The 20134-nt window shown below is 41.7% G+C and overlaps 1 protein-coding gene across 2 annotated transcripts in view; it reads left to right on the top strand.

The window, feature by feature from the left end:
• Window positions 1-3816: 3816 nt before the first annotated feature.
• The window catches only part of TBC1D14 (TBC1 domain family member 14), a 75680-nt gene continuing 59362 nt past the window's right edge, over window positions 3817-20134 (top strand). Inside the window, exons 1-2 of one of the 2 annotated variants that reach the window (XM_061379794.1) lie at window positions 3817-4111; window positions 9498-10233. In XM_061379794.1, coding sequence (XP_061235778.1) covers window positions 4069-4111; window positions 9498-10233 — 779 coding nt within the window. In that variant the 5' untranslated portion in view covers window positions 3817-4068. The remainder of the gene's footprint in view (window positions 4112-9497; window positions 10234-20134) is intronic. The other variant, XM_061379795.1, reaches the window with a different exon arrangement.

Genomic DNA, 20134 nt, shown 5'->3' with positions numbered 1-20134 from the left:
GTATAGTATTCTCCATTTGTCAAAAAAATCACCATTTGCTTCTCAGATACTGATATTTTTGATCAAATCATCATCCTTCTCATTACTACAAGTCAGTAGATACCTGAATTTATTTATTGTTCCCTTTTTCTGTGCTATAAAGCATGCATTAGTTACTTTGCAAGTAATTCTGTAAAGCAAGGAGGGAAAAGGTTAATGTCTCATTTCTGTTCTAGCACTTACCTTCAAGAGAGAACTGCCTCTTCTTAGTCTGACAGATGGGAACAGAGATTATCCATCACTTGCTATACTTGCTCTCTTGCTTGTGTGAACTAAAACTGCAGTAAACAACAGTGATGGGAAATGGAGGCAGGAGCTGTTGATCAGCTAGTGTTTCATGATGTGCAACTGCTCTACCTTCACAACATGCAAATCTTTGGTTAACTAGAGAAAAAAAACATTATACTCAAATGTCTTCTAGGTTACGACAGGGAATTCCTGACCTCAGGATGGGCAGGGAGCTGCACAGCCATTCAACTGAATCTCAGTTTGGCTGTCTCTGAAACTGCTTGCATCATACTTGGCTCCTGATGAATGAAAATTCAATCTACATGTTCCCATGTAGTTCTTAAAAAAAAATAAAAAATAAGTTGTATCCACTGCAAAACTGCTGCAGCTTCAAAACAGAACTGAAAGCCTAAAAGATGATTTCCCACATCTACACGCCTAAGCAGCATGAGGGAAGCTTGTGTTTCTGTTCTGTGACTCCACAGGAATGAAGGAAGGATTATTAATTCTGCATGTTTTCACATGGAGTGTATTTCTGAAAAATCAGACAAAGGGCAGAAACTCTTCCTGCTTTCTTGCACAGTAACCATAGCACTGGCATGAACATGAGTATGTATGACAGAGGTTTTGAACTGAATGTTTTCACAAAACTAAATGCTCTAGCACTGATCTATTATTAGACCGCACTGATACCTTTTGCCCACTAGGTGACCATCAGTTGCCAGTCAAAGGCTGCTTATACAGTGCTTCATTTCTACACAACAGCCATAGGAAAGACACTTTGAACAGAACATCAGGATTTTATTCAAAGAATTTTTACAACATTAGTATTTTACAGTTTTACCCAACTGAACCAATGGCAGAGGACTGATAACAACTATGCTCAGTAAGAACCACAACTGACTTAGAATCCTAGAATCAACCTGGTTGAAAAAGACCTTTCAGATCATCAAGTCCAACCATTACCCCAGGACTGCCAAGACCACCACTAAAACATGTCTCTGAGGGTCTCATCTACACGTTTTTTGAACATTTCCAAGGACAGTGATTCCACCACTTCCTTGGGAAGCCTGTTTTTTACCTTGCTTTTGAGGATTTACTTACATTCCATCTGATAAAACAGGAAAATTTGATTTTTCAGTGTGATCTTATGGATGAACTTTAAATTCTGCACAGTTGAAAACCAAAGGCACAAAGATCCCCTTTGCACTTAGTTATTCATTTATACTTCCTGTAAGTGGTAGTTCCTGTTCAGCTTCCTTTTAATAATTAGGCCACACAACACTTCCATGAGCCAATGGTGCAACGCTATTTAGTCACATAATGTCAGCCTTCAGCTTCTACCATTACAAAGAAATAGTAATACACAGCACTTGCGGACAGAAACCAAGTTGTCTCAGATGGAGACAGCTTTAACAGAACTGATGATAACTACTAATGCAACAAGTCAGCTTTTGCTAATAGCTCAGAACAACCAGAAATGCTATTTACCCCTTCTCCACGAGTTACACAGTTACATGCAATAAAAGGTATTGTTTTTATACTTACTAGGCTGTTATTTTCTGTAAGCATTCTGAGGCTGATCCTGGTATTTTTATGCTGCCTAGCACATTGGTACCCTAGTGATTTCATGTTTCCATAGTGGAAAGAATAATAACAATTCTGTTACAAGTATCAAAAATCCTACCAGCTCAATAGGTAAAGTCATCTGTGGGTTGGAAATGGAAAATATCCACTAAAATAAATCACTTAGAATCTCAAAGGTATTATGATTGCTAGGCAAAGTTCTATCCTTAAGTAAGTGCTGGCTCAAGTGTTGAAGTGCCTAACTCCCTGTGTGACACTTTTCAGCTGTACTCTGTGCTCTGTGGAGGATTTCCTCCAGCAGACTTCTCTAATAGTTTCTTCAGTCTAAACAGCATTATGAAAGTGAGAGTATCATTATTTTCTATGGAGACACTCTGCAGACTTACAGAATTCATTACTATTTCCATTCTGTTATTTACCTTAATTTACCCCTAATAACTTTGACAACACCATGATAACACACTCTTCTGGTTGCTCCAACAGAAGAATTGATGCCTGCTCTCAAAACTAGAAGGAAAACGTTAACATTGAAAAAGGAATTAGTAAGAACATACACTCCAAAATAGTATGTCTCCTGCATATGAACAAGTTAATAGTGCTTCAAAGCTCGTTTGCTTTTATTTACCTTTTAATAATAATATGTGAGCTTTCTTGCAGAGGTAGCAGTGATTTTCAAGGAAAGATACAGAGAAATTAGTGCCTATCTTAACTGTTTATATTGATACCCATCTCAGAAATCCAGCAGAGTAAGCTCTGATATTTATCAGTCTCTGACCCAATCACATACATTATCTGCAGATGTAAATCTGTTGGTTGATAGTAGGTTTTCAGCACATACATATCTTGATAGTAACAGAATTCTCATCTTTATCGCATGGAACTGTCAATGAGGTCACAGTGGCGAGTATTTCCATGCAAATTTACCTCAGCCTCTAGCAATTTATTCAGGTGCAACTTGCCCATATCAAAGCCTGAATAATCGTGACTTTGCTCTTCTTAATACTGAACTAACTACACTAACACAAGTTTAGATATTCCTGCGTTTACTGCATTCACACATCCAGCTTCAGGGTAGATATAAAAGGCAGAAAGTGACTGTATTTACACCCTCAGTTAAGATGGGGAACAACTTTACCTTATTCTAGAGACATGATCACTTAGTCTAGGTGCAAGAAAAAAGCAATAATGAGTTTCAAAGACAGTAAGGGAACAGGAAAGCTCTGCCTCTGTAAGGCCCTGACTGCTGGTAATTCCTTTGATTCCAGCGTGGGGATAGGAGTGTGCACGGCAAGTTCACTATGAAACACCAAAAGGGAGCAGATTAAAACGGAAAATAAAGATAAGAGAAAGGGAAGACAAATCAAACATGCTGGAAGAGAAATTATGAGCCCAGAGCCTCCAATTGAGGCCTTACAGTTCACTTCCGCAGAGCTACAGAGGATACACCTTCACTTGATTAGCCACACCTTCCACAGTTCAAACTTGCACAGGACATCAAATTTCGCTTTCCTCTTAAACGCAGCCGGGAGTACAAGGGCAGCCCCTCCACAGACCTGCTCCCTTTGCCTGGCCCGACCGCGCTGCCACCGTCAGTAGCACAGGACGGGCTGCAGCCACCTGGTAGGAGCAGAGCCGCTCCGCTCCAGCACGGATATCTTCTAAACGAGCGCCACCGGTTAAAACTCATCGTTCTCCGACCCGCTCCCGGGGCTACCCCACTGACCTCTGCCATAACGGAGACAGGCGCGAACACCTCACACCAGCTACTACTAATAACCCGGACGCCCTGAGGTGATTCAAAATGGCGGCCGCCTCCCCGCGTGCTCCCGCCCCCCGCCGCGCAGGCGTTCCCCGCCCCTGCGGGCGGTGCTTCTCCCCGCCGCTCTGGGGAGGGGGAGCGGCAGCGGGGCGGTGCGAGGCCGAGCTGCGGGGATCGGAGGAGCGCGACACCTGTCCCGCCAGTGGAGTCTCTTGCTGTGCTCGCAGCCAGGTGTACGCTGAACCGCACCCCCCCGCGCCCTGCCTGCCGCCGGGGTGGGCGCCATGGGAGGCCCCGCTCTGTGCTGGGAGGGTGCTCGGCTGGTGGTGGCAGCCCCCTTTCACCTCCGTTGAACCCGCCGCTCCTCCGCTGGAACCGGAGAGCGACATGGACTGCCCGCCGCAGCTGCCAGCCGCCTCCTAGTCCCTCAGCGGCAGCTGTGGGGCGGGTTGGGCATGGCCCAGCATGAAGAGAGCGACGGAGGGCAGCACTACGCCGGTGAGGTGTCAGAGCTTCTGCGGGGCTCTTCCTGCTCGGGTGGCGGCCGGCCCGGCCGTGCTGCCGGGGCTCGGACTGCGCTTGGGGCCGGGGGGTGTTTTGTGGTACCTGTTGAGGTGAGGGGCAGAGCACGGCGGCACGGGCGGGCTGTGGGGAGGAGTTCCCGGGTCTGGGCTGCGGCTGAGGGTCGGTGGCTGCCTGGAAAAGTTGGAGCAGTGGCTTGGGGCCGCCGGAGTCTGGTTTGAGCACCGCGGAAGAGGTAGGTGAGCGGTGCTTCCCGAGGCGCTGGGGGACGGCTCTGGTTGTCGGTTTTCGTTTCTTTCCGTTTTTAATGAAGGCCAGCGGGTCGGAAACCTTCGCAGTGTCGGGTCAGCCTCAAACCCGTGCAGAGGAAACAACTTTCATCTCTGCTTCTCTTTCTAGTTGAAGCCTTCTAGGCAATCCCGAAAGAGCAGACAAAACTGTAGCTAACGTGAGGTGAAGTTCGCATGGCGCTGCTACTAATGCAATGTGGCCTCGGATTTTTCAGTCGTATCGGTGTGGTGAGGAAAAAAGCTTTCCTAACAGAGGCTTTAGAGGAACACTGTGACTCATACTGCCTGCCTGACATAGCAGGAAAGTGGAAAAGCAGTGAAGGGTTTACTTATGACCGCTCTCCACGCACTCTGCTCAGAGCCGGGTTTGTAAAGCTCAGGCTTCGTGCAGGGTGCCTGCTGAGAGTTAGATAAAAGACTTTTTAATTAAAATAGAAAGAAAATCCCAACTTGTTTTTTTTTCTGCCATTCAAGTTTTGGCAGTGCTTATGTGTGTAGCCATAATCGCTGTATCTCGTGCTTTGCTGAAAGCTAGACTTGCAGCCTCAGGAATTCTTCCCTGTTGGCAGTGCTGTGGCTGTTAAAGCATCAACATAAACAGCCTGAACCGAGAAACGTTTAATAAACAAAACTGGCTTTGATGCCCTTGTGCACCCGAGGTCACCTGCAGTCGCAGTTGATAGCAGTGTGTTTCTTGATACGTGCAACAAAAATGTTGCTAAATAGAGTATAAACCCTTAATTTTTTTTTCCTTTAAGAAGAGAAAGCCCAGCACTTGCAGCTTTTAATGGAAGAAATACCCTGCTTTTAAAAACTTAAAAAAAAAAAAAAAAAAAAAATTTGTTGGCAGAGATGTGTTGAAGAGACACAAAGAGTGTGTGATGAAAACCGAGATGTTAACTGTTTGAGAACTGAGCAGTAGATGTAACCACTGTTCTTATCATTCCTGAGAGGCAAGAAAATACAAAACCTTGGTGATAGCTGTTTCACCCTTCCTTCTAAACAAGTTTGTTGCCTAAACTGCATTGCAAGACACAGGGAGCTTGTGCTGTGGAAATAAGTGGCACAAGTGATCCTTGTGTTACTTTAATGGCTTGGCATTGCTGTTAACTTTGTTTAAATTTTACATTACAATTGGTTAAAAAGCTAATTTATTCTAGATCTTACAAATTCAAATCAAACACGATGTGTTCCCTCTGTGTGGTTGAGCAATAGGCAAAGTCACAACGTTTTAAAGCTGCTGGTTATTGTCAGGACATGCTGTGATCAGAATCTGGGGAATGTGAGGCCATACATACAGCCATAGTGGGACAGAGCAACTCCATCTGTCAGACAGAAGAATTTACCTGGGAGAGGGCCTAAAAAGCAGGATGAATGTGTACTGATATTTCCATGGAGTTCTGCCACTTGCAGTCCAGGGACTTACTGAGTTTCTTTTTGTTTAGGAGTCCTGAGTGATTTTTTTTTCTTCCCTGAGCTTACATGTAAGTGTGGCACCCACAGTGTACTCTGGTGAGGAGTTACACAGTTCAGCTACCCTTACCATGAAGAGCTATATCCTGAAGTTAATTTAGAACCTGGCGACAAAGCTGTCTCTATCTGTTGTCCCTTAGCGCTTATGTTGGAAGAGTTAACGAGTAAATAGCACCTACCTACACTGTCATTGCCACCTGTGACCTCTGCTGTGGTTTACTATCTCCTTTTCCCGTGTTCTCTCTCTCCTATGGTGTTACCAGGAGATCACGGTTCCTATAAGGTACAGAATGTTAAGACTTTACAGTTATAAATTTTTAGATGACAAATAGATTTAGGTAAACCACGGGGATTATGAATGTTGTGCAGACACAATTGCTTACTCTTTCTCAATAGTTTATGATACTACTAATACTTCAAGATCTTATTAAGATGATAATGTTAAAAAAGATATGTTAGTAAATGATTTGTAGAAAGAAGTTAGTGTTGGAACACATGACACTTGGAATGTTCAACATTGTCAGATTTGCACTCAACAGTGAGGCAGGTAAGATAAGGAGTACAAATATCACTTTACTACATCCTTAAAAAACAGTCTTACAACCACATAATGCAAAATGAATCAAGGAGTTCTCATGTATGTTTTTGACAGCTGATTACATCTCAAGTTGTCATTTAAAGCCCTTGATGGGTATACTTCAAAGCTTCCTACAGTTTTGCTGAACTGTGTAAAACCTTTGTAGGTTGCTATTGCATAATTTGCTTCAACAATCTGTAGCTGTTGGATACTTCTGCATTTGCTGGTTGCCTGTTTAAAGGATGCCTTCTTGTTAAATTTCTTGTTTAAAAAAATGCCAGGCCAAGTTAAAATAGCTCCAGTACCCCACATGGAAATTCAGTTTCACTTCTCTTTGAACTCTCTGGTTCAGAGATTTGTTTGGCCTTTTGAGCTGCTGTATTTATTGGCTCTTCCAAGGCCACTGGAATGTTTACCATTTGTAGGCTTAGTAATTAAACCAAGGACTGGCTACTGCTTGGGAAAATCATGGTGTAGGAGTGAGGGCAGTCACTGAAGGAATTCATAATGGGAACAAGCTTGTGCTATTTATCCAAACACCATCAAAGTTGTTCCTGGCTCATTACATTTCTGTACTTTGTTTGTTTGGGCTGTGTTTTCTAGATGCATTCAGAAGCATGAGCTGTGATAAAGCAAACACCTGCACCCTTGCTTTGGCCCATGGGGTGTGTGTCTATGCTTTAAAGTAACATTGGGGCTGGGTGGGCTGTTGCTTTAAAGAGCAATATAATGTGTATAAAGGCATGGGTGAGCATAGGGAAGAGAAAACAGTCAGACTTGCGGTAGAAAAATAAGTGAATCCAATCAAGAAGCTCTGAGAGCCCAAGATCCAAGTATACGCTACAGTAATTATATCTAATGTTCCATGTCATGTCATACTTATACACTTTGACTATCACAGTTGACTTCACTAGGTAGAACAGCTTGTTGCCTGTACTCAAGGATTGTTGTTCAGGTTTTTTGGGGATTTTTTGCTGGCCTTTGCAATTTTAATTTGGTGAACTGAGGTTGGTTTGTAATGTATACAATTTGGTATGCTAGTTGTCTTGAGACAACATGTCTTTAAATTGCAGGGGATGTAAACTTCTCAAACCATGGTAATGTGAAAAAAGTAAAGTTGCTATAGCAACTCTAAGAAAAGTGTCCATCTTCACAAGCTTTTTAGTCAAAACAACACATCTGAAACCTTGTTTATCCAAAGTATTAGGCAATTGATGCATTGATTGATTTGGATGGGTAGTACATAGTTAGCTGTTAGAAAGTTATGAAAAGGTTTGAAAGATGCAATATCCAGGGTTGTTTCTACTTGACTTTTCACTATACTTGGGAGTGGATTGAACTGGGGTGTCAGATCGGCTAGTGAATAGCAATTGTGTAGTAAGTGAAACAGTTGGTACAGCATATGTAGCATGTTTGGATTCATGAACTTTTCATATGACTGAAAGCTTGTGGAAGAAATTGTTATGGTTTGGACCAGTGGAATATGTTTGAAATGTGTTTTCTGACACTTGCCTGTCAGTATCACAGTGCCAAAGTGTAGTGATAGGCTCAGATCTAAGAACAGACAGCATGTTGATCTCTGGTGTCTGGCAGGACTTAGGTACCATTACCCAGTGGTTTGGAACTACTGAGGGGAACCAGTTTTCCCAAATGAGATGTTTGAGGTTTGCTTTGTTTTGTGGGAGTGGTGTGTGTTGGTTGTTTTTTAAAGGTAGAGTGTGGGGAGGACCTCCTAGAGGAGGACTGGCACCTTCAATTATGTGTTAACACTTGAGAGAGGACAGGGACCAGAAGCAGGACACAAGGCTTCAGGAAGTGGAGAAGGTTCTATCTAGAAAGAAAGCTGTTTGCAAGATGGAAGGAGAATTCTTCACTCCTTCACACTTAGCCCAGTGTGTTTCAGAGTGAAGGAACTAAGCAATATGTGCATACTTCTTCTGCCAACTACTGCAGAGTAATTACATTGCAGACTTCAGCTGTACATAATTTAACTTCATTTGGAAAAAGGAGGTGTATGTATTGTCACAGTAATAAGCATGTAGGGTTTTAAAGGGTCAGTAGCAGTTCTGAGAGCCACAGCAGCAGTCCTGATGGTGTTCCAGGTTTACAGAGGGCTACAATTGCCCAGTGCATCCAACCTGCAGCTCATACTTGACTGCCCTCTCTTTGAGGGTCACTCAAGTTTAGACTGGAAGTGGGGCACAGGCTGGATTAAGTAACCTGCTGGCAAAGTAACCATCAGGTTAAGTAACCCTGGGGAGATTATCCTTCATTGAAGATATGAAGGATAGTGATCCGTGAGTGCAGCAAATACAATATATTGGCAAATGTCAGTTTTACTGTACCTACGCGTGAAGTACATCCTGTGTATTCTCAAAGCATTGACTGAGTGGATAGCTTTATAGCTATTCAAATTCTGCATCTCTTACTTAATGCAAAACTCATACATTATGCATTCGTTTTCAGTGATAAATTTATTATCAGTTTTATGGTTTCCAGAAGACTGCAAAAAATTCTGCTTAAATGAATACTTCAGAGTTTTGGTCTAAGTGTATGGAAAGAAGTTTTGTAGCCCTTCCTCCTCCCTCCCAACATTGCTAAATATGCATTTAGGACTGTATAAAAATATGTATGTGTAAAAATAACTTTAAAATACTTGTCTTAATATTGACATGGAACATGAAAGTACTGCAGCTTCTATATGTGGTTTCACTCTGAGGAGATGTACATGAAGTGAACACTGGTATGCAGACTGCTTATGAAAAGCTCTTCATGCTTTGCATTTTCTAGAAGCCTGATTTAAGTTGCCATTGTCTTGCTTGTTCAAGCAGGGGAAAGGGATAGTGATCATGTGTAAGAGAATATGAGTAACTTCTAATTTAAAACCTAAATGATGACAGGACTGAGTGTATTTAAAAAAAAACCCCAACAGCCCAAACAAAATATGTCCCATTTACAGCCACAAAAAGACCGCAACCTTCCTGAAAACTCATCATCTTGTCTTTTCTTTCTTTCTAACCAGTTACCAGTTGGGCCAAGACAACTGATGTAAATTTATCTAACTCTTTAAACGGTTTGAGCTTCGTGGGAATTCTGGACGCCAGAGTGGGCAGTGGTATCCAAGGCCTTCACAACTTGAACTCTGGGAGCCCAAGATCTCTCTCATTGCCTGAATATGGGCCTGGTCAGCTGTCCAGTGTTTTAGAAGACTATCATAGCCTTAAATCAGTGGATTCTGGGATTCCAACTCTAGAGATAGGAAATCCAGAGCCTGTTCACTGCAGTGTGTTAAACGTGAAGAGGAAGCAGTCGGAACCTGAAATTGTGCCTGACAGGGGTTTTCAGAGCGCATGCACATTGCCATCCTATGTGCCTCCACGTTCTCTGACTGCTGAACACGACCATGCTGTGCGAAAATCCTCTACCTTCCCCAGAACTGGGTATGACACTGTCAAACTCTACAGTCCAACTTCGAAAACTCTGAATCGCAGTGATGATATCTCTGTCTGTAGTGTTTCTAGTCTTAGCACAGAACTGTCAGCAACTTTATCAGTTAGCAATGAAGACATTTTGGACTTTGTGGTCACCAGCAGTTCAAGTGCAATTGTGAATCTTGAGACTGATGAGGCGCACTTCTCAGATGTTACCCTGAATTCCACTAAAGAGACCAGTGATCAGAGCCAGCAGGAGTTCTGTCATGAGACGGACGTGGATAGTAAACGAAAAATACTGGGACCTTTTACAAACTTCTTTGCCAGGTAATGTTTCCATAAAATATGTTTATATTTTAACACTGAGATTAAGATCATAGGAGAGAGGTCTTCTGTGATATTTTACTTTGAAAGAGTTAACAGCTTGCTATTTTATTCTAAATAGGTATTAACAACATATTTTGTTCTGAATAAGTAGGCAAATATTGCTAGGGACTAAGGCTCTGAATCCTACACTGTATTATCTGCATGATATATAGAAACATCTTAAGACTTCTTAAAAGATTCCTTTTACATTATAGGAAAATTACTTCTAAGCAAGATTTTTATCCCCTCTGAACCAGGCTTTTCTTCCTGGCTTCTCCAGTCATGCAATTTGTGATTTTTGGCCAGGATCTTTAGTCTCATGTCACACAAATAGGTAAATATAGGTAGGATCCATACCTGTATTGAAGAGCTTTAACATATAAGGATTCATAAGTAGTCTAGCAGTGATGGAGTAGTTTATTGGTCACTGTAACCATGTGAAGCTTAAAATACAAATGTTTGCTAAACTCTCGTGTGACTACTGTTATTCTTCCAATAACAGCTGACATTTTTGTCACTCCATTGTTGGAGTGAAGGCATTGGCCACTCAAAGCAGTTACATGACCTTCTAAACATGATGTTCCAAATCCAGATACCCAGTGAAAGTGGTTAATGACTAAAAGGCCTAGTCTGTTTTTGGGGGGTTGTTTTTATTTAAGGCCTTCATAACATCTGTTTTTTAGGATGTAATGTCTGAAGTATGATAGATGTTGAAGAAACATTTCTGGAAATAAACTTTAGACATCAAGCAGAGCTGGCTGTATCTAACCTTTTCTAAATGTGTGATTGCTTCAGCTAATCTGTTTCTTCACGCAAAATTGTTTTTGCATGAGATTAATAGGCTGATAAAATACTTAGAGAATTGGCAGACATCATCCACGAGAGGCTGCCTTATTTGCAAAGCTTGAGAAAAGCAGTTTCTTTAGCTATACTAAACTGGCTGAAGCCTTCATTGATTTTTATTCTTAGGTTAAAGTACTGTGTAGTAGAACTCTAGTCATCAGTCATGTTTGAGGTGCTGAAGCTTTTGCGGACCTCTCTCTGTTTGTTGCCATGGAACCAGTCTTAATTCTGAAGCAGGAGGCTTCTCAGCACTTCAAAGCATGAGCTTTTGTTTCCCATCCTGGTAGCACAACTGCTAATTCAAACAAATGCTGTCCTTCAGCCTGGAGGGAGCACAGCCGAACAGGCACATTCGGACTGCTCAAAGTAGAATGTTTAACCACTTCTCATCTTTACTCATCCAACAAAATGAAGCTCTGTCCAAATTCTGTTCTACTGTGGTCTCTAGTGGTTTTGCCAGTGTTAAACAAGCTGTGGTACTTGCTAGACTGAGCTTTTTAACCTGAATCTTTTCAGGTACATTGAATTCCAGAGAACAAAGGCTGTCCTTGCTACCTTTTAAATGGAGAACAGGTAATCTTGGTTACCACATGATGTCATCGCATGAATATGAGGATTAAGTGCAAACTAGGTGATCGGCTTTGAAGTTCCAGGTGCTCTGTCTGTATTCTGGCCTTTAATATCTCTCATTTTAACATCCTCTTTCTGCTTTGTTTTGCGAACAAGAGCTTATCACTTTTTGACTTGCACATCCTTGTACTTGCACATCCTCCCCATGTTTTATGCATCCACTTTCATACACTGCGCAACCTGGTCCTGAGTTTCACAGGTATTGAACAAGCAGGGAGCTGCTGAGGGTCCTTCTGGGCCTTGGGGAATGCTATCTGTATTTATGCTGTCAACACTGTTAAGGATCAAAACATGCTGTTGCTATTTTTTGTTGATATTTGCAATCTGCTGCCCATGGGGTTGTAGCTGCTTCCCCTAGTGATCCCATACAGTCCCTGTTCACTGGGATTTCTATGGGCTTCTTGGATTCATTCCCAAGGCTTAAATGAGTACTTCAGTAAATGACCTTGGGCCCTTCAGTGTTTTGTTTGAAGGCTTCTAGGGTCCTTCCTACGTAGCTGAGCCTGTGCTGTGTGCCAGGGTTTGTGTACAGTGTTAGGGGAGGAGGTGGCATTTGGAATAGTATCTTCAAAGACCAGTTCGCTGAGGAGGTAGCTTCTGAAAGTTGTTTATAAACAAGTGCTGCAGTGGTAGGTAGAAATTAAGTCCCAGAGAGGAGCATTTTCTTAGTGCTTCACACTGTCCTGAAAGGAGTTTCACTTGAGGTTCACAGTCTTGCAGGTTAAGTGTGCAAAACTTCCCTTTTGAAAATCAAGGATGAACTATGGCAGGAGACAGCCAAATTGCTTTGGCTTTGGTCAGCAGTAGGAACACGTGTGCAGTGTGGAAGAACAGGCACCTGAGTGGTTTGTACACAGCCTTTCTGCCTTCCAGAAGCCTAATGGTGATGGGATAAGGCTCCAGTGCAGGGGCTCTCAGTCTTAATCTGCACATTTAGCTCTTTGACAGCTCCTCTGAGTAATGGGATATGGGTTTGAACCGTTAAGAGTGAAGATGAATCAGCTTAAGTTGTTGACTTTTGGTAAAAGGAGAAGCCTTCCTTCCTGAAACAGCAGCAGTGCTTGCGTTGGATCCAGTCTGGCATCTGAGAATGTGTTAGCTTCTCTGAACTTGTGAAGACTGAGTTTACTCTGGATATGTCAGTTAAGGTTTGTAGCTGTCTGGTACTACTGACAAAAATCAGATGCCTCCAGTAGCACCTAAGCTACTTGGACATCATTTAATGGGCGCTTGGGAATGGAGAGCTCCTGCCCTGCCTTCTTGAGCACTATAGTGAAGAACATCTGCAAGATGGTTCCTCTGGCTTGGTTGCTGTCTCTTCAGTTGGTGGAGCCTTGGAAAGATCTGGTTGTTTCCTCAGGCTGGTACATGCCTCTTTGGGTGCGGCAGGAAGATCCAAAGTGAGAAAAAGAGGCCACTTTCCTGCTTGATTACACATAGCTTTCCTCTTGAAAGAGCTTAAGGCATCACAGGTACTGTGCTAGGTGGGGTACTGGTGCTCTCATAAGGCTCCAGGTTAGCACATGAAACTGTTTTTGCTTCTGAAACCAGCTGTAATGCTGACTGCTGGCAAAGAAACCTAATGTTGCTTGTTTTCCAGTGTCATGTGTACTCATGTCAGCTGTAAAAGGCTGTAGATCTTTCATATAAAGCATGAGTTTGAATTCATTTCCTTCATTTGAATATATGAAGGAACCTGATTTGAGAAACAGGGTGAGCAAATAAATGGTTGGGCGACTACAGAGCTGGTGGCTTGTCTGTCCCTTCGCCCTAGTGACCCAGAGTAGTGCAGGTTAATGAGTTTTACCTTTGGACTTTGCTTCTGCATAGCACTGCTGAAACACAGACTTTTAAAATGCTTGAGGTTTAAACAGCTTTGATGAGTCAGGATTGTTGTGATCTTAGTGTGGAAGTTGTACTTTCATTTATCTTTTTCATTTATTGTTTTGGAGACTGAGAATGAGGCTTTCTATGGTTATGCACAGAGTTGAATATAAGAAGGACTAGGAGTATCTGCAGTTAAATAATAAGCCATGCAGGTAGATCCCTTTCTTTTTTAATGAACTACAGGAATCCAAACTCTTTACTTAGTCTACTGCTGTGGATATTTTCTATTTTTTGCAGGAATTTAGGTCCTCTTTCTTTTCAGGCTACTCCTAGAAGTTTTTCATCCAAATGTGCTAAGTAGCAGATCTTGGGAAACCTCTGCAGCAAATAGGGACTATGCATGAAATAAAGGGCTTTCAAGAGTACTATTACATTTTACTGTTTCCAAAGAATCTCTGTATTTGAGAGAAAGCTTCTGAAGCATGATTTGCACCCTATACCACATACAGAATCACAGACCTAGTCCAGACTGTAGCTTTACTTGTCATCTGATAAGCAAAAGGGCTTAACTTTCAAAATAATACCTACTGTTTTCAGCATTAAGTCTGAAATATTGTGAATTTAATATGTTTATATCATGTATACATACATGTGTTTTCAGGTGACTGGTCACATAAATTGGATTTCTGATGTTAGGAATTGGGTCCTTTGATAGTATAGGTGAGTCACCTGTGCTAATAAATAGGGCCCCTTCCCTAATGCTGCATTTGGTTTTTAATGAGAGGACAGCTTATTGTACTTCTCTAATTTTGGTGTCCAAAGGAAGACAGAATAATATGGAGTATTATAGTGTTGATTTCCCATTTTTGTCTCTCTGAAAAGGGAATTCACTGACCACTGATGGGAAAAGAAAGGATGAAAATCCTTACGGTTGAGTAATGTGAGATGCTAAACTTGATATATCATGTTGTCTCCTCTACTGTGCCTGTTTTATGTTAAATGAAGCCTATTAAATAGAACCTAGGCTGTTCAGGAGGAGACAGGCTGAGAACAGGACTGAAGTGTGTAGGAGGAGGTACAGAAAGAGCTGTGGAGGTGGGGGGGGGATGTGAGTACACAGCTTGTAACTACCAGTGAATAAAAACTGAGCTGCAGGTGTTGTCCAGATGTTCTTACCTTCTGATGGAGGGAACCCACATGGACACCCAGCACAGGCTGCTTCCCTTTCCTGCAGGGGAGCTGTGGTTGCCTCTCCCCCAGGATTCACTTTCCTGTTGGAGGGAAAAGAGGAATTTGGTGGAGATCATGTCCTTCACCACTACTTTATCTGGATGCATACTGAGCTAATGGTTGCCAGTAATGGTCATCTAAAAGGGTTGCAGGGGGGAGAAAGGCTAATGAGCTTATGTCAAAGTGGTGTGGGAAGCAGCATAGGTACTGAGGATCTGCATTAACAAATGATGCTGGAAACAAAATTTCAGCAGCCCAAGAGGTGTTTGGGTGATGGGTGTTGCAGCCTTCACAGCATGGTTTTGGATGCTAGTTATTTGAAAGCTACGTTGTAGCTGTTTGAAAGGAAAGACTGGTACTCCTCCTCTCACCTGTACTTACTATCACGTCATTGTGTAGAAAAAGATAAAAGTTCACAGAATGTTTTTGAAATAACTATTCTCTCTCCATGCAGGTCTTCTATAGGTGCAAGGTTGGACTCGTAGAAAGATACCAGCCTTTTTGTTTTGATGTAGGTTGAAAATTGTATGATGCAGTTTTCAGAGCTCCTATCTGCTAATTTGGTGTGCTTTGAACTTTCTCATGTGGCCTGTTCTCCACTAGGTGTTGAACTGAAACTGTCCACGTTAATTTTAATCCCTGTTTTCTCTTTATGCATGAAGTAATGTGGCTTTTGTTTAGAATTACTGTTCTGTTAGTTCTGCCTTAAATTTTGCACTAAAGCTCTTTAGAATAAAGGGGAGTGGCTTTTGGAGATAAAATCTGCTTTATTTGATGTCCTGTTTGTGTGAAACTGTTTTCAGTTACTCAGCAGCAAAATTAAGAGGCTGGCTGAGGTTATTTTTATCCTTATGGAAGTTAAAGGAAAAATTGCTCAGTGGTACTTCAGAGTTCTGGGGTTGTTCTTTTAGTAATGGTACAAAATTACGCAGTAAGTGAAGACTTAATGTGGTCTAGTTATTACTTTACATTAAGTCAAATGTGTATGTTTCTTCAGTAGTGGTTGCTGGGAAGTGTTACAAAAGTCTCACACTGGCTATTGAAAGGCTTGTAGCATGGCTAGGTGTTGCATGTTGTTTGCAACATTTAGCTATAATGCTTTTTCTCTTCTTCAATAACCCCAGAGAGGAGGAGAAATATGTGAACCTTACAGAGATGTCCCACAGACATTCAAGTTGTGTTGATCAAGGGTAAAGGTGTAGACTGTCAGGGGCTTGTTTCCTAGCCCACAGGTGAGGGCCGCAGATGGGTTGTAATGGAACGTCCCCACAGTCAGTGCACTTATAATCCCTCTTAAAGTTCTCTTTATAGTCTGCTTAGGTAGGTTTTATGCAGGGAGAGTAAAATTCCTGCCTTATTTTCTAGCCAAAAAGCTGTGAAGGAGATGATGAGGAGTAATACCATTAGCAAGAGAAGTATTTGCTACCAACACCTGTTCCTTCTTCGTCTCCTGTGTGAGAATGCCTTTTGGAAAGGATGTGGTTGCTCGGTTCTGTGCACTCCGCCTGCTCACTTTTGAATAGAAAGAATTATTTACATTGTTGTATATAACACTTCTTGAACTAATTCAGGTGAATGAAATGAAGGTCTATTTTCATTCTGATTCATTGTTTATATGAATGTTTAGGGTATTAGTGGGTTATATGTTCTTTGTATCTTCAGCTAATTCACAAGAACTTTACTAACATTTCCATTTGTTAAAAGAAGCTGTGAGGGGAAGTGGATGGGCACGGGAAGAGGGAGAATATCAGCAGGAATAGGGTGGTGGGACATTGAACAGGCTGCCCAAAGAAGTGGTAAATGCTCCATCCCTGGCAGTGTTCAATGCCAGGTTGGACGGAGCCTTGGGTGACACAGTCTAGTGTGAGGTATACCTGCCCATGGCAGGGGGCTGAAACTAGATGATCTTAAGGTCCATTCTAACCATAACTAATCTATTATTACTGCCATGTGACTCTCTACCTGTCTCTATTTAATCAAAATATCATTTAATGTTCAACTGACTTTTTATTCTATCTGTCCCTTATCAGAAATATCAACTGCCGGAAGTTAAGTATAGAAATGGTTAAAAAAAATTACTCTGGCTGTAAAAAAGCACTTAATTCAGGGTTGACTTTGTGAAGGGATGTTGTGTATGCTTAGAGATTCTGAAAAATGCAGTTAGCAAGGTGAAATTAGCTGAACTAAATAACAAGGAACAAGAACGTATTATTTTAATACTGTCTCCCTGTGTTCTGTAATCTGTGGGGAAGTTGGAGTCAATGTTCACTTTTGTTTGTAAAAATCTTCATAAAGGTTCAAACAAGAAATGGTGTGTTAAGAGAAGTTGTATGTATAGATGAATATTTGTTTAACAGAAATAGTATGTGGAGACCATGGGTTTTTTGGAGCAGCTCAGGACCTGTATCTGGGCCTGGTTTTAAGCCTTGCTCTGGATATTAAAAGTTCTGTTAAAGGAATGTTATCTGTCAAGAAAAACAAATTAAAAAATCTATGAATTCTTCTTTATGAATTGTTAATCTCAATTTGGGTATTAGTTCCGTTGCTGTTTTAAGGGGGTATCAATATTAAGCCTCTTTTTATAGTCATTAGTACCTCAAAAGTTTCCAAGTCATAACACAACCTCGTTTAGGTTTATCTAGGTGAAAAATTGACCCAGATATAGGTAAAAACCTGTATCTAGGTTCTGCTTTTCCAGATAAACCCTCTGTGGTTCAGGATTTACCCACTACCACTGTGATTTATTCCCCCCCCCCCCCCCCCGGCTCCTTTTATCCAACTGGAATGTACCTTGCAGTAGCTTGGTGCTTTGCCCATTGTTTTTTCCTGTTTGCCTCTCTGCGAATGGTCATCCAGGCTGAATTAAACCACCTCTCAATATCCCTGCTTGTACATGGGAGGTCTCAGCACTCGGCCATCACTGTTATTGTTTGCTGACTTCCTTCAGTTTTTGAGCTCTCTTAGTCCAGGGGCACTAAACTGGATGCACATAATAGTCTCATGGGTATCAGGTAGAGCTTTTAATCATTTTTGTCCTTTTGATTTGCTTATATGACTCAGTCCACATTTAATTTTAATCTTTATTGCTGTAAATTTTAATCTTTAGTGCTGCAAATTTTAATCTTTAGTGCTGCAAGGTCTTACTGCTGACTCAGGTTCAGCTTTTTGCTTAGGATGACATTTCAAGTGTTCATTCAGGGTTTTTTCTTTTTTTTTGGCTGTGCAGTAACAGTACTTCAGATCAATGAAGAAATCTGCCTTCAGACTCTGGGACTAGAGTGTTGGGTTAGTCTGATAACACTGGGATAACTGGAATTTTTGCCAGGTAGAAAAGAACCATTATGTGTAGGTGGTTGGCTCTCATAGGTTGAACTTGGATCCAAACGTTGCTTCTGTATGAGTCCTAACTTGCTGAAACTGTTTCTGAGAACTCTGCAGCATTCACGTGGTAGGTGAGCACTGTTCGTCATCCACCTGCAAACTAGCTCTTGGTTTGCTACAACCTATCCCAACTGTTAAACAGGCAGGATTACTGTCCAGTTTATCTTTTCCTGTCTTTGATGCTTCAGTGCAGGCAGCTCTGCTTTGTTCCCCTCTGAAATGAGAGCTATGCTCTAAGAGAAAAAGGTAAATGCACATTTTAGACAAGGAGTTTATAAAGCCCAGCTTTTTTCCTTAAATCTAAAGAGAGATTTCCAAGTTACCATATTGCAGCTCTCAGATACCCTGTACTGCACTTGTATTGCTCTTTGCCTTAGCTGTGTAAATGTTTTTTAGACCTGCGGGTACCTGTTACAGTGTGAAGTGTCTGGGTTGTTCTGGGTTCTCAGTGGAAGGTCAGTGGTTGTAAAACCTTGTTTATAAAATGTGATAGGGGTTTTAAAACATGATTTCTCATTGGTTACCTCTTTCATAGGTAGGTCAGCTTCTAGGCTGTCCGGCTCTATTTGTGTTTATCCATAAACCAAGTGTTGTTCTTCCTTTAGCCTGACCTCTGGCAATCTCTCAGAGATAAAAATCTGCAAACATGTCTTTTTGTGTGATTTTGGAATCTGATCCGAAACATGACTTGACTTGTTGATGAAGGTTATTCACCACAGCCAAAATACTTCCATGTTTTTGATGATGTTTTTTTCTGTTGTGGGGTTTTGATGTTTTATTTTGGTTTGGTTTTTTGTTTGGTGTGGTTGGTTTCTTTTTTGGGAAGTGTAGTTGACTGAGAGGTGATGTGTGGTTGGAGAGGGGAATCAAGAACTGACAGTCACTGCATCTAGGGAGTTATTTCTAGAAACAAATGTTATCCGGTATGGGTACCAACTGTTGGCTTTTACCTGTGGAGAATGTAAATTTGGGATGTTCAGGAAATCTTGGGGGGAGAGGGTCTTCTAACAAGAATTTCTCAAGTCCATCAGTTCCCTAATCATGATTTATGTGTCAGTCTTGTTCTTCCACTAATCAGGTACTCTGTTCCTGTGATAGAATATGTTGATGATTTTTGAGGGCTTATTTTCGGTGCCTCTTGAAATTGTTCAAGTGAACAGAGTACGAATTTGGAACATCTCAAGGTGAGAATCTTCTGTTTATTTGAGGGTAAGTTTTGAAGGTTACAGTTAGTAAAGGTCATTGAAGGATGGGAAGAAAACAAACAGTACCTGTTGCCTTAATTCTGTAATAATGTGAGAATGTTTTCAAGACAGTTGAATTTGCACCATGCCAGGTATGGAAGCTGGGCATTTTTGCTCACAGTTCAGCAAATATTTAGTAGAATTTATCTTAATATGTTCTTTGCTTAACAGGTGCTGTGCATGTGCATAAAATGTCTCGTTTCAATGTAGTTTTCTGGATGCCAATGAAGTGGTTAACTGCTCCATCCCTGGCAGTGTTCAAGGCCGGGCTGAACAGAGCTTTGGGTGACATGGTTTAGTGTGGGGTGTCCCTGCCCATGGTAGGGGGGTTGGAGCTAGACAATCTTGAGGTCCTTTCCAGAGCAAACCATTCTTTGATTTTTTCTCTTATGGAATAATGCCTTTGGAGATATCTCTTAACACGGTACTGGTGACTGGGTTTACCTAGACCTTACGATTAATAACTGCTTACTGTCAAACTCTTTAGGTAAAGTCTGTTATCCACTCCACTATGATTGCCTTGTGTAGGCTGAGGGCCTCAAGATCTTAATGCTCTTTCCTCATGTTGTTTGGAGTTAGGAGGAAATTTCAGGGTCTTCCTCCAGAAGCAGCTGAAACAAGCTTTGACTTGCCCCTGTTTCTTTCCTCCTTCTTAAGAACACATGTGAGACTGATACTCACTAAAGCTGTTTTTCAAGATAATTTTG

Source organism: Neopsephotus bourkii, unplaced genomic scaffold (genome assembly GCF_033783945.1).
Source record: "Neopsephotus bourkii isolate Nb327-2 ecotype Australia unplaced genomic scaffold, CSIRO-AGI_Nbou_v1 NB_1780, whole genome shotgun sequence".
Taxonomy (NCBI): Eukaryota; Metazoa; Chordata; class Aves; order Psittaciformes; family Psittacidae; genus Neopsephotus; species Neopsephotus bourkii.
This window is presented reverse-complemented; position numbering and strand designations above follow the sequence as displayed.